Source organism: Anomalospiza imberbis, chromosome 1 (genome assembly GCF_031753505.1).
Source record: "Anomalospiza imberbis isolate Cuckoo-Finch-1a 21T00152 chromosome 1, ASM3175350v1, whole genome shotgun sequence".
Classification (NCBI taxonomy): Eukaryota; Metazoa; Chordata; class Aves; order Passeriformes; family Viduidae; genus Anomalospiza; species Anomalospiza imberbis.
Window position 1 is genome coordinate 107,841,643 of NC_089681.1, and position 15,368 is coordinate 107,857,010.

At 38.8% G+C, this 15,368-nt stretch overlaps 1 protein-coding gene across 6 annotated transcripts in view; it reads right to left on the minus strand.

Moving 5' to 3' along the window:
• The window catches only part of MYRIP (myosin VIIA and Rab interacting protein), a 207,020-nt gene that overhangs the window by 96,895 nt on the left and 94,757 nt on the right, over positions 1 to 15,368 (minus strand). For all 6 annotated transcript variants that reach the window (XM_068204646.1, XM_068204655.1, XM_068204620.1 and 3 more), the window contains exon 3: positions 14,804 to 15,025. In XM_068204646.1, the coding sequence (XP_068060747.1) occupies positions 14,804 to 15,025 (222 nt within the window). The remainder of the gene's footprint in view (positions 1 to 14,803; positions 15,026 to 15,368) is intronic.

Below are 15,368 nucleotides of genomic sequence, written 5' to 3' on the forward strand. Positions count from 1 at the left end.
CGTTGTAAGAGGAAATTCCCCTTACATAACAAAAGGCTTCAGTGATTCAGCGAAATGGGAAGTCTGAACAGCTTGCCCTGTTCTGTCGTTATGCTATATTATGGAGAGAAATTATTTTAAAATTAGACTAAATTCAAATTAATCAAGATACCTATAAAATTTGCAGAATATTTACTTCAACCCCCTAGATGTACTTGTTAATCTTAGCAGCAATATGAAGGATACCTCTTGTGAAGTATCCCTCTTGTGGAGCTCTGCTTCAAATATTTAATTCATTTAAACTTCAATTATGGAAACACAAACAGTACTGACATAATAACATCAAGTAAATTTCACAGATGATGTTAGTGAATATTTATTTATAGTTCATATTTATTTATATAAGCTAAACCAGGACCATATGATCCCACTAGATATATGCACACTGACTCTGAAAGGCAAGGTTGATTTCAGGGTGATTTTTCCTCCCTCTGACAGCACCACTGTGGATTTTTAAATATCCTAAATTAACATTTCTCATGTCCTTCTTGTAATGAGGCCAAAGAGGTTTTAAATACACAAAAAAGTCATTCAGACATGGTACTTTTACACACAACTAAATCTTTGGCGTCAAAGAAAACACAGAACCTTAAATGACATCTTGCAGAGGCTTTGTGTAAACCACAAAAGGCCCTAATTTGTGATCTTTCACTGTAAGCTTATGAAAACAGGAGTAACTGGAGGAAAATAACCAAATATTTTTATTCTTTTGGAAAAGTAGAAAGCTAAGCAACTCACCACATGGAAGGAGCTTATTATCTCTTGGAAAAAAATTCTATTGCAAACCCGGACTAAGTTAGCAATGATTAAAAAAAAAAAAAAAAAAAAAAAAGAAGTGAGATGGTATAGCTCCCTGTCATGAGAAAAAGCAAAGCTAATTTAAATCTTGATGTCAGCTTGAATTAATTTATTTCAGACCTGGGGCAATATCTCCTGATGCTGCAGGTTTTTTAATTATTAGGCATAAAAGCAGCAGTCTAATAAATCCCAACAGTAACAATAATGGTAGAAGCATTTTACTTTCTGCAGAGTCTCAGAGGCTGTAAATGCTGCATTTATTCTGAGGGCAGTGTTCAGATCGAGATGAATCTATAGAAGCATCTGGAGACAATTATTCAGCTAGAATTAAAAGCAGAACAGACCTGTGAGATCTGTGCCTGAAAGGAGCGAGCCTGGAACCGGCACTGTGCCAGTGCAGGGGCTCTGAAGATTTGTTATGTTGGTTTTGGTACCAAGGAACATTTTACCTCCTCTAGGAAGATGGTGCACTAGTGAGAGCAAGTAATTTTAAATGAGAAAAAAAAGAAGATTTTCTTTTTTTCTTACATATATGTCAAATAGGGAAAAGAGCCAAACAACCAATATGTTGCTGTTCTGACAGAATTAGAAAAAGTCACATCACAGAGAAGCAATAAATATACTTATCACCTGGTTCCCCACCCCAGATCTCTTTCGATTTGCCAGAATCTTTGCTACCAAAGGCAAAGGGCATTTTTAGCACAAGAAAGCCATCACAAAAGCATGGCAAGGCAGTTAGGCTTTCTGGCTTGCCTTAACAGAAACTGCCCACTACTAAGGAAAATCTTGCTAATACACAGTCCAAATTAAAAGCCTTCTCTGATTAAGCTAATTCTTTCCCACCTCATAGTGTCTGAGTTCTTTTTCTTTTTTCTTGCAAAATGGAAATAACAGAATTTGGGAGGTTCTACCAATAATGCTTACATAACAACCTCCTTGATACACAAAGCACATCTGCAGAATGATCCTGATCTTACTAATGAAGTGCAAGAATCAAGTTTGCTACATGCTGGTTTTCTCTTATACATGTTATAACAATGGAAGTTGGTTGAAACACGCAGCATGAAACACGTAGGATATAAGTTAGCCCACTCTATATCTACAATCCCTGCTAAAAGGAAATTAATTCCATTACAGAATCTAAATTCTCACTTATATTAAGCTCTCATTCTTGGCCTGGCTCCCCAGGTGCATCTTTGTAAACTTCACCTGCTGGTCTTCTCAGAAAGGACGGGAGGAGTTGCCATAGTACACCCATACCTGATTTCATAAACAGGATTTGCTATGATTTTTCACAGGCTACTTGTGAAAAATCTCAATATAGGACAATTTTTAGAATTAATTGTATCACCTGTCCAATTTTAAATAAATCAGACAGCCCTGGACACAAGCCTGAAACAGTCTGTTAATTAGAATGTATGATAGTGTCTATGTGATAACCAGAAGAAGCACAGTTTTTAGATTTTTGCTTCACTATTAAAAAAATTATTAAACCCATGAAATCTAGCAGCTAAAGACAGCTATTACGGAGGAGGTGTTTCCCTTCGTTAAATGCAAGGCTTTATTTTTATGTTTTGTTTTTTTTCTGATCAAGATTTCCCATCTGCTGTGTTCTCCACTAAGGAATTTTCCAGTAAGCTCTCCTCAGATTTCACTTGACCATCATTTGGACAGGAGAGGCTGCTTTTCCCACAGGTGTCTCTCAGGTTCAATTGCACTGCTTTGACCATTGAAAAAACACACCACTGCAGTGTGAATCAACTTTTAAGTCTACAGTGAGGGTTTTTTTTAATGTGAAGGCAGAAACCCCAGCTCTGTGTCCCCACCATTCTACTGTTTTCCCAAGTTACAGCACACAAGGCAGCAAAATCTGAGCCATCTTGATGCCTTGCTGAACATGGACCTACCTTGTGTGTAAAATGAAGTAACATGCTCTTCTGCCTAGGAAAGCCCTTCTTCAAACTCTGGCGAAAGTGAGGCACAGAACACACAGCACACAATAAGGACAATAGAGAAAAGTAGACTGGTGATACTCTCCTTCTGATAGATGAGATGAGGCTCTGGACTGATCTTTACAGAGGATGCAGAAAGAGAAAAGTTTTGAAATGTATGACCTAGTTAAGTGGATGGCGTATGTGTTGTTCATCATCCAAGACACAGTAAGTTTATCAGAGCCTGAAGCTTTCCAAAACCCTGATTTCCCATATGGACCCTGTCACATCCATGGTTTTTATTTAAACTCCAGGTCTGTACGAAAGCAAGTAAAAAAAAAAATAAAATATCTATAATAAAAAATATATGTAATATAAATATATATATCAATATATATATATATATATATATATAAATATGAATAATATATATAATGTTCACATGAGCTTTATCAAGGTAAGGGTTGCATTTCTCTCATAATGGAGAAAAACAGGGAAAGCCAGAGTGACCTACTCAACACCAGATGGTGAGCACCTTCTGAGCTGGGAGGAGAATCCAGGTCCACCTTCTACTTCCTCACCTGAATTCTGTCACCTACAGAATAATAAAAATACTTCCTCCCTTCATGTCCTATAAAAAAATCTATAAGTCCTTATATGTATCTGTGATATAAGATATGTAGAGAGATGGAAGAAACACTCTTTTCCTCCATAGCAGAATCTGTGTATTAATTTTCTACCTTTAAATATACATCAAAGTTATGTTGAAGTTCTTCTGCCCTTCATAAACCATTCAAAGACATTTGAAATGCACAGAATGCATCAGCAACCATCCAGGAAAACTGAAGTGTCCAAATAATTTTGAAAAACACAATGATGCCTTCACAACGTAAATGAAAATTGTGCAAATATCAGACAGTTCATGAGATTCAACACAATTCAGAAGTCATTGTCTGGTCTCAACAGTGTGAAGGCATACATTCACTTTTTATTTTACAAAGTAATTCTGACAACATTTTTTGGCTTAAGCAATGCTGCAGTGGCAACTTTTCAATGTGACCTTTAGTAACTGCAGTGGTACACGTGAACCGAGTGAAGTAGAATCTTTGTGTGACAGGAGCTAACAAAGCCCATGAAAAGGCTAAACCACACACTGTTTTATAAAATAAGAGAGTTCAGAAGCAGTGCTGATCTGCATTTACATTCTGGTAGAACCCATCAGTTGCTCTGTGCCTGAGATTTGAGCTGAATTTAGAGGAGGTGCTTTCCCAAGAAGCTCTACACTTAAACATAAAGGCATTACCATCATTAACTATTATATTTCACCAAAAAGGACCTGGGGCATGCAAAGTATAACACAGCTGGCTTTAGACAGAGATCATCTGAAAGAAAGCTGACCTTCAGAATTCTGAGGCAGTAATTTTCTCACATGATGCCCTAATATCAGTAACTGATGCATCTGAGCAATGGCAGCTGTGGGAAGGACACTGCCAAACTTGGAGCAAGCCTTCCAGAGGTGACATATATGCTCATTTAGCACAATGCTCTGTATCCCTTTGAAAGTCAGCAGATTTAGATAAAGCCTGCAAGGCTGAAGTCCTGGCTGTCTGAGATCAAAGAGGGTTTCTGTCCCGAAACTCCCTCAATATTTTTCACATTCAGATTACTCTAGATGCTGTTATTGTAGCTAGTCCATGCTGATCACCTGACAAGCTTATTCGATATCCATTAATCCTATCAAAAGTGAGCTGTCACTAAAAAAGAAGGTATCACAAAAGTGATATCCTTACAGAAAGCTCAATGTGCATTGTTTTGAATTTACCTCTGCATTTTTCTCAGGCTCTTGCTTGCTGCCTTTGCAAGCCCTGCAGAAACTGCTGTGAATCACTTGCTGTGTTTCACCTTGGACCTCTCTCATCACCAGAGAGGAACTTGCTGGAGCCTCAGTCACTACAGCCCTGGTGGCTGGCACAGAACCCTGATACCTGAGGAGTAATAAACAGTGTAATTTTTCCAGCTGGCTGTCCCATTTTTAATTTTTTTTTTTCCTTAAGTCTATTAATGCAACACATTGTAAAGTTATAGCCAGCTACCTATAAAGCTTGAAGTCTGTGTTTTCTAATTATATTAAGCACTGGAATGTGGTAGCTTGTGGAGTGTGTGAGGCAGGTATCCATCAAGCCATTTGCAAATTATATATTGGAAGTGCTGTTCAGGATCCTGAACATTACCCTCTAGTGTTACTAATCCTTTATGCAGATATGTGCTGTTTAATTGCCAGTTGGGAATTACAATGACACATTACGTGACTAATTTTTAAACTACAATTGTGCTATTTCCCCCACCCTCCTCCTTATACTTTTCCTGTCAATCTCCTTTCACTCTACTCTGTTGCTGTTTCTCTTGCCAGAACCACCTTCTTTGATAGCAATTGCAACACTTTAAAAGTAGAGAATACGGTATTTAAATGCACTGCACAGAATGTACTCAGTAAAGTATGCTTTCACACGTCTCAAAACCAACCCTCTCTACCCAAACCCTACGTAAGATTGCTTTGAAAGCTGGTGTCTGTCAAGAATATTCAATTTCTAATTATAATTTCCATGATGAGAAGAATAACCATTGTTGCCACACTATGTGACTAACAGAGACATTAGTTAAGTATGTTTTCTGTGTGAGTGGTCATAACTCAGAGGAGTTTCAGAAAGCAATGTTGGTACAGACATATTCCAGAATATTAGCCTTAAATTCCCCTACATCCAACAGCCCTTGGATCCTAGATGCAAAATACAAGAAGGTATTTTGTGATAGGTCACAATGCCAAAAACTGAAAGGCACCAGTTGTAATGTGGGGTTTTTTAGAACATGCAAGAGAACTACTTCCCCCCTGAAAATGAATGGCTCAGAATTTCTGAAGCACAGGAGGCAGGGTCATTTCCAAATGTAGCTCACAATGGAGCTGCATTCACACTTCTCAGTACAGCACTCTACAGTGTATTCCCCTCAGGACAGTCTCCAAAAGCATGTTTGATTGAAAGTATGCTCTGTCACCACTGACAGGCCTGGCTACTGGTGAGTTTGCAGGACTGGGTCAAGTCATCATAATGGGTTTTTTTGCTACTAACAGATATTAATTCCCTTTTTATCTTGCTTGAGTTTGAAAGTGCTTTTGACAGTTGCAACTACCTGAGATACAGAGAGCTCAAGAAACCCCCTAGGTTATGAAGTCCTGCAAACACATCAGAGACAAGATTACAACTGTGACTCTAGATGCAATTTCTACCATTCTTTATACAGGTTTTCTCTATTTCACAAGCATTTATTCAAGGTTCCAGACTCCAGGCACTATTCTACAAGCCCCTACATTGGCAGCCAGGAAAAACCATCAACACAAAGTAAATCTGTCTTTAGCAAATTGAGAACAATGTGAACCGTGATGTCCCCATTACGCTATTATTCTCACATACAACCTCAGAATGTGTAGGATCATGGGAAATAATATTTCCTAATTAGATGAACACATTTTCATTCAATATTAATTCTCTCTTGGGGCCTTAATAAGAAGAGAAGGAAGGCCCTTTCAGCCTGGGGCCTGGAGAAGCACCCCACAAATCTTCACATAAATGGACAGAAACAGAGATGAAACAAAAATGAACCAGTATGGGCACCTGACTCCCACATACTGCCCAGAAACATCACTTGCCAAATTACAACAAACTTTAGAGCTATTAAATTTCAAATCAAAAAGATCAGGACAGGCAGTATTATATATCCAGCAGCTGCACCCACATCATTACCTTACAAAGATTCCTTCCCAAAGCAAAAGAGTTCATTCAGGAAGGCACTGGCTATTCCATCACAGAACAGCCCTCAAAAAAAGAGTCTAACAAAACTCCTTCAAAAGAGTGTTAGCAACTCCCAGTTGGCTTCTAACATCTAAATACAAAAGTCAAGCTGTAGAGCCACACCATGCTGATTCCCAGAAAGGTACATAAGTTTCAAAGTTTGGTGGGGGATATGGAGGTATAAGGAGAATGGAAGACATATTTGGTATGACTATTTTTATGTTGGCCCTCATTATTTTCCAGTTACTGTGAAGAATTTTCATTTTTACTATAGCACCTTTCTGATGAAAACAATTTATCAAGTGCACTATAAATCCAATACTAATCTGAAAAGAAAAGCTTTCTTTTGCTATGATCAAACATCACTTCCAAAGAGTTCACAACTTCTGCAAACAAAAGTGTTCTGGTTTTAGGCAATTTTTATTTAGGCACTACGTCAAAATTCAATCTTCATTTTTTTAAGCTGTTTCTGCAAAAGTAAATTTTAAAAAAGAATAAAACAACTTGAAACAAATGCCGTTGGAAACTCAAAGACACCTTTAGGTCAGAGATGGCTTTTCCACGATGTTAACGTGATCCTGCTTGTGAAAACAAGATAAATGAAAGAGATGTCTGTTAGCTCCTGGGCTAAAATGGACAAGATGCCTGCCTGAACAGCTCTAGCAAAAGATGTAGGTGGGATGTAAGAAAGGAAAATGCATGAAACACACTTCCAGAACAGCTAACAGGTAACCATTACCATTTATTTCATGATCCACAAATCTTGGGTCAAACTTTGAAAGCTGAGAGTGGAAGATATAAGAAGAGCAATTAACTCTCCAACCAGATTCATGTAGGTCTTATCTGAAAGAAGACTCCACAAAAACCTACATGCAGAAAAGATATGCTACTACAAAAAAAGTACAAGAAATTTAAATACTTAATTCAGCATACAAGTTTGGAAAACCTTGTTTTTGTCAGACACAGGGCAATTGCTTTTTCTACCTTCCTTTTCCCTCAAGTTGCAGAAGCAGGATGGAACATGTGAATATAGGATCTCATAGATTCTTACTGCAGACACTTAAGTAGTGAGTGCTTCAGTATCTATTTCATGTGAAAGGTGGGCCTGAACAATAAGAACATAGAGTGGCTTATTTATTGATGTGGTCAATCTTTTTTAAAATGACAAATTAAATTCTCACTTTAACTTCTTTGGCAACACAAGAATGTTTTAGGTGAATAATACCACAAACTGCACTAGCTAGAGGAAAGACACATTTGTTACTGCCATTCACTGCCAGTGGCTACAAGTCCAGAGGTTTTCCAATTTTCTAACCAAGAAAAGAAACCCTTTGCTAACCACAGCAAACTGTTAAATCGTGGTGGCTGCACAAATACAACAGAAGAAAGCATGAAGACTTACCAAATGCTGAAACAAACATACATCAAACCAGGTAGCAATCTTTCATTAGTGATAATAAAATGTTCAGTGATATGTCTGTGTAAAAGGGCACTCTGCTCTGCTTAGAGGTACCTCTAGAGTGTTAACCACACCACGGCTCCTTGCTTTATTACATACATTTTATAATGAGCAGCACATGAAGTTCCAGTTGCAGAACTGACACAAGGGAAGTTCTTCCAAAACCGTGCTTGATACTTAGTATTTTCCATCTCAGCTACTGTAAGGCATGATGTTCCCATGTGACATTAAGTGCCCATACTTAAAGAATCTTGTGCAATTTTAGTTAACTTTTAATTTGTCACCCTCACTGACAGTCCTTCAGCTTTGCAAAACTGAAAGGCTAAGTAAGTCCAACCTATAATTTGTATGCTGCTTACTATGTGGAAAAACTGCGTTACATCCTTTCATATCCAGCTCCTCCCAGGTTAGCAGTGCCAATATTTTTGCACACTATTTATGTAATATTTATTACTACTAAGGAAAATGTTTAATAGCCTTTCTTACCATGACTTGCTGAAGATAGGTGAAGCCAAACACAGGCAAGCATTTATATAGTAACACTGAACATAAAACCACAGTATTCTACCCTCATTCATTCCCTAGAAAAATCCAAGCATTTACCTTTCTGTGCAACTGAAAACCACATAGGTTTAGGCATGCTGACTGCAGCAAAACTCCTCTAATAACAGTACATTAATAACACTTAGCACTTTACAACCAGAGCATTTAACTTTCTAACCACTAACCTCAAAGAGCTCAGGGTCATCAAATCCATTCTGAAGAGGGGGAAACTTGACACGTCAAGTTTCCCCAAGGTCACTTGACAGCTAAAACTGGGATCCAGAGTTTCTAAAACACTGATTAGTCTTCCACACATTCACTTCCAAGGCTACTTAAAGCTAGAAAAGATTGCCTAATCAGCACTTGTATTTAGTTGTTTTAATAGACCTCTCTTTCCTTTTCTCCTCTTCAATTCCATTTTTAGATACTTTTCTTAAAGCTAAGTGCAGCATTGCAGTCTGCTGTATGTTACGCAAGTTCAGCTTTATTCTGTCTAGCAGAAACTGCATTTTTCACAATGCATACTTCAAAATAATTAAGACAGATCAGTATAGCAAAAAACCCAGCAGAGATCAACATGTCAAAGCAACCAATTTGCACATTTCTCTCTCTCCTCCTCCAGTTAGGGAACAACTGAATAAACCAAAGACTGTTCTTGGCCCCTGTGCAAAATCAAAGCTCTTGTCCTTGCTCTTCATAGGTACAGTGAGAAAAAGGATATGGTGTCTGTGATCCAGTGTGATGCTGAAGCATGGTAAGGACAAGAAGGTCAAGCAACAGGATACAAAACAGAGAGACAGTGGCAGGACAAGGAGAAAGAAAAAAAACTGAATAGAGCAGCATGCATTTTTGGAAGGAATTGCAACAATTTCTACAAGTATATACAGCTGAGAAAAATAATGTTCACTGCAATTTACTTAAAATTAGTAAATCCCTTAAGTACAATACAAATGGGATCATTCAGAGAACTTTCAAAAAAGCAAAACACGATGCATATGGGTCAAATGAAGACAACAGGCACATGGTAGAACTAAGACTTTAACTTCTGTGCTATGCCACAGAGCAAGTGAAGGTTCTTATACAATTCTATGCTCTCAGAAGCAAAAACACATTTCCTGGCATTGACTTGACAATGTCACACCTTCCAAGCTCTGTAGAAGTTCTCACTAATGTCAGACAGGGACCTCAAAGAGCAGAAATAGCAACTGTCACAAAACTATACACAAAGCTCCAAGCTGTGTCTGAGGCAGACTACCTAAAATACATTTCAGCTTCCTTTTACCAGATGGTTGAGCCTGCTTGAAAGCAAAACAAAATTGCTAAGCAGCATTATATCTTCATTAGTTTTCCACAACTAAGTGAAAGTCCTGAAAATGACTGTTTTTGTTACAGCCAAATGCACTGACAAAGTTCAGTTATTAACTAGAAATACTACTTTTCCTCAAGTAAAGTATCAAGGTTTTGTCAAATTTTGTGCTTTTTTTCTCTTTTTCCCTGTAGAGACTGTAAAGAGTTTTACACTAAAACTTGCATCAGCTAAACAGAAAGTATGTACCTTTTGGCAGGCTAACTTCAACTTTATCATGTTTCCACAAATACATGCTTTGTTCTGCTGACATGAAAACATTTTACATTGTTTTATAGAGCCCTCAAAAAAACCCATATGAAATATAAAGGTTTTATTTAGGATTATTCCTGAGGCTGGCAAAGCTCCTTTCTATTTGAAGAATGTTCTGCCTGCTAAGTGAGCCTAGACTTTTATTTTCTGTTGCAGTTTTAATTTTATCAGAAACATTGCTCCATTTCTACTTTAGTGTTAATCCCAATACATGCTAGTTGCAGAAAAATGTACTGGGTACTGCAGGGAGACTAGACCTTAATGCATTTTATCAAATCTCACTCTGATGTGCATTAAAAAACCCTAATGCATATCTAAGTAGTCTAATTATCAAATTCCAGTAAGACAATTACATTTGCTACTGATGCAAATTGTTACAGTCCAGTTATATTCAACAAGGCACTCCAACAAATTCAAAATAAAATGTAAGGAACATTCAACAATAACTCTGTATTGAAGAGCTGATGAAGATAATTGCTATACCCTTGCTTTCTTCTTTTTAAAAGTAGCAGTTATATTGGGTGTACGAAAACCAAAGTTAAAAAAAAAAAGCAGTTATCTTAAATATTCAAATAAATCTGTGCTGCAAGCAACCAGTGTGATGACTTTTGAGACCCAGTTTGAGCCACCGAAAACACTACTTTGACTGCAGGAAGTCTGGGTATGTGCAACATGACTGTGCTTTTCACTAGTTAATGACATAAAGGAGAAAAGGACCAGTGTCTGGGTCTCTGTCTCTTAAAAACTGTTACTAGCAAAGGACCACCACCAACAAAGCAGCTCTTATAAAGCAGAATAATGACCTCCTGCAGACCCTCTCACCCATGGCCTGGCTCAAGAAAGCAAAGCAGGAGTCCACTAAGTGATAAACTCTCACCACCTGAGCAAGAGTTTTGAGAACAAGTGAGAAAATCACAGGACAGATGGATGTGAAGGCATGAAAGGATTAGGTGCCCATGCTCCCACTCACAACAGAGACAGAAATCTTTTGACATACAGATGGTGAGACAGAAGAAGCGAATCAAGAATGCAGGGGAATTCATGCATGATAGTCATGAAAGGCTGAGGTGGACAGCCAGGTGTTTGTACATCTTATTTTGCGTTGGACTCTACATACTCATACTAATCAGTCCAGGAGTAAAACATTATTAGTTTAAAAAAAACTGTAAAAATATGCATTTTAATGGATTATACTTAAAAAAAAAAATTAGTACAAGTGTTAAACTAGAAAGCAGAATACAACAAGCAGGATGTTCTGGGATATGGCTCCTTGGAGAATGGAAAAGTGGACTCAGACACATAGAAAGCATGCCTACTAAACGAGCAAAGAACTTCTGTGTCTGGCATCAAAAGCATTAATCCAGAGGGCAAAGAAACTGTGCCTGGAATCTACTTAACCAAGAGGATTTAAAAAGTACAGACCTCAGCAAGCTGCCTAAATTCATTGTCTGACAGGTGTCTAACAAGGAGACATTGCACAAGGCTTCGCAAGAATCGGAACAGCACTACACAGAAATCAAAAACTTGAAATTAGTATTATAAAATTTTATCAAAGAGTACTTACAGACTAAAAAGATACATGAGAGGTAAAGCCCCTGGGAACATTAATAATAGTATTCAGAGACAAATCTAAATCAAAAAGCATTTGCAGAATGTGTGCTGGGAAATTGGGAAATTTAAGGAAGGTTCTAACTTTTAAAAGATGTATGGCAACAGAAGATGTGCTTTAAAGGAATTCAAACACCAAAGTTTTCACTGGCTTATTGATGAGTTTTCTGCTTTTGGAAGAAGCAGAGACTAAGTTTTTTGACTGATTTTCTACAAATGTTCTATGTTTCAAATGGTGACCTGAATTTTTGCTCTCAGCTCAATGCTAATGTAGATGTCTGCCTTGGAAGATGAAGATCAACAGAACAGGTATCTCTGTTGGGGTCAAGCCTTGAAAGACTAACTCACCATGTCAGCTTTTCTTGAGTGTAGAATATGGTCTTCGGTTATTTCTATCCCACTAGAGCTCCCTTTCTACTGTGCAGTAAGATGTGCAGGTAAATAACAGCTAAACCAAGAACCATTTCCACTACCTGTGCTGCCTTATCAAACCTAAAAATAAAAGACACAAGTAGAGGAGCTGGGGAGAGGCAGAAGAACACAGTCCACCTGAGGGATAAGTCACTGAGAAGATGAGAGGAACTCAAAAATACTGTTGTGATTTTCCCTGGAAGAAATACTGACCGAGAGTTAAACCCCAAAAAGTTATACCACCACCCCCTCCCCCATAAACACAAAAAAAGCCCCCACCAAATCAAAATACATCACCAGTCTCTGAGGAATACTAACCCCTGATCTACCTACAGGGATTTTTAACTAGCACAGTCCAATAAACTGGAACATAAAATGATAAGCAACAGCGTTATTTAATTTATTCACTGAAAAATAACTCAAGCTGTGTCTCAGGGCTCATAAATAAAGAAAATGTTTGTAACTGAGTTACAGGCAAAGCCCTGACTTCAAGGGTCAGAAATAGCATTTTTATGATATAGCTTCAGATTTTTCTTCTGAAATTAAATTCTTCTGAGACATTTTCTGTGGAGTCAGCAAAAGGTATTTTAAGTGCAGTTCATCAGCATCTACAAACCTGGCTGCTGTTCTGCTGCCCATATAGGTCAACGCAGGTTAAATGGAAGAAAGAGGTGTAATATGAAATGGTTGAATGACTAAGGCAGAAATAAGCACTGGCTCCACAGCCCTCTGTGCTGGTGGAAAAGATGCTCCTGTCATTCATCTGCCTCCTCACCAGAGAAAAGGGGATTTCTGTAGGTTTTCAAATAACTTCTAACTAATAATAACTAATAATAACTAATAATTTTCAAATAACACAACCACCTTTGCCTTAGAAGAGTGATGTTTGGAAATTGGCATTGTCTGGGACCCCTAGGATTTTAAGGACCTCTGTCAAAGGGCACAAACTTAATTCACAGATCTTGTAGGAAAGCTCATGGCACCCTGGCCTGTATCAAGAATAGTGTGGCCAGCAGGCCCAGGGAGGACCTTCTTCCCCTGTAGTTGGCACTGGTGAGGCCACGCCTTGATTGCTGGGTCCAGTTCTGTGCTCCTCAGTCTGGGAAGGATGTTGAGATGCTTGAGCATGTCCAGAGGAGGGCAGCGAGGCTGGTGAGGGGCTTGGAACACAAGCCCTGTGAGCAACGACTGAGGAAACTGGGGTTGTTGAGCCTAGAGATAAGGAGACTCAGAGGTGATCTTATCACTCTCTACAACTTCCTGAAAGGTGGCCGTAGTCAGGTGGGGATTGGTCTCTTTCTCCAGGCAGCAACTGACAGAACCAGAGGACACAACCTTAAGCTGCACCAAAGGAAATACAGGTTGGATATTAGGAAAAGGTTTTTTACAGAAAGAGTGACAAAGTACTGGAATTGTCTGCCCAGGGAGGTTGGTGGAGTCATCATCCTCAGATGTGTTTACAAAAAGATTGGATGTGGCACTCAGTGCTATGGTTTAGTTGAGGTGTTAGGGCATGGGTTGGAATTGATGATCTTGAAGGTCTCTTCCAACCAAATGATTCTGTGATTTCAGGTGGGTGTTAATGGGAAACAAGAGGGAATAGTATGGCTTTGGTGAGCACAGGAGTATCATAAAGCATTGCAAAGGGACTTGTCTCTTGTCTTCATCCTGCGTTCTCCACTAAAGAGAAAGATAAACAGCCATTCTTGTCACATATGTTCAGCTGCTTTAGTCACCAGTGGTCAAAATTAAACCATAAGGAATTGGGTTACTTCATTCACCCTTCTTGTCTGAGTTAAAGGGCGTCGGTCAGGACTATGTCACCTGCTACAGTTAAAGCTACAGCTGCTTTTGGAACTTGGAGACAAGGACTATCACAGTCACATCCAAGGAATGGCCCCTCTGCTGCTGTTAAGTGTTTTGCTTTGTGTTTCTGGTGCAATCTTTAAATGTTGGGACTCTGTTACCATCAGAAGGGTGAGATAGTAAATCCCTGATACCCTCTGCAAATAGAAGCCTGGCAGCCTATTCTTTAGCAGATGTTATGAATTATAACAGGTTGTACTGCTATTTTCTTTGGTTACCTGCCAGAGTAAGCTCAAGACATCCCCACCAATAAGCTGGCATTTAGAAAAGCACTCTAAAACACAGTCACAGCTGGATAATCTATTCACAAATATTCTTCCTTCCATTTCTGACCCATCAAGGGGATTAGCTGCCAAACTATTAACTATCTTACCACCATCTGTGCTCAGGTTCCATTGGTAACCCAGGTATTTCAGGACATCCCAGTCCTGCACAAGCTATGCCCAGTTACTGCTTGCTGATACATCAGTCCAGCTAAACAAGCCTGGAAAATTCTACGGGTAACCAAACACTCTCAGAACAGATTAACCTCTACAAAAAACAGGCACATTAGGAATAAATCGACCTCTACATAAACAGGTACTTCATGTCCTATCCCACCAGAGTTAATGACTGACAAATACACGGAAAAGCTCAGGTCAGGCCACAGCTGCCTTGCACAAGTTGCTGAACAATAGGCTTTTACCTTGCTTGCTGACAGACACTGCATATCCAAGCCTTCTCCTTCTTCTGGTAAGTGCTGCAGCTCTTGCAGATGTTGTACTTGCAGTCTTGGCACTGTCGTTTGCTGTTGATAAGAAATGTGAAAGGGGAACAGCAGCGAATGCAGCAGTGCTCATTGAACTTCTGCTGCTTGGAAAGGATGCTGCACTTGTTACCCTCTTCATCCAACTTCTGCTTCATTTCACTGGAATGAATAGGAAAAGAACAAAAACATAAACAAAATTTCAATGGGAAATCTTCATCCTCTTTCCACATATTCATGTTATGTTCTTCAAATAACTTTTGCAGATGTGAAATGAATATGAGAAATGCATATTCTAAATTTATAATTGGGAAGCAAAAATTCCTATGTTCCCTTAAGCCACCCATGGCCAACCCACTTAAACTCTCTCCCTCAGTCACAAACCCGAGCAAAATTTACTCAGTTCCAGAGAGACAACTAAAAGGAAAGCCAGGTTGCTGCTCCAGGCACTTCAGCTGTGCTAAGCTATAGAGACCATGTGAAAATTCAGGGCTGCTCTCAGAAC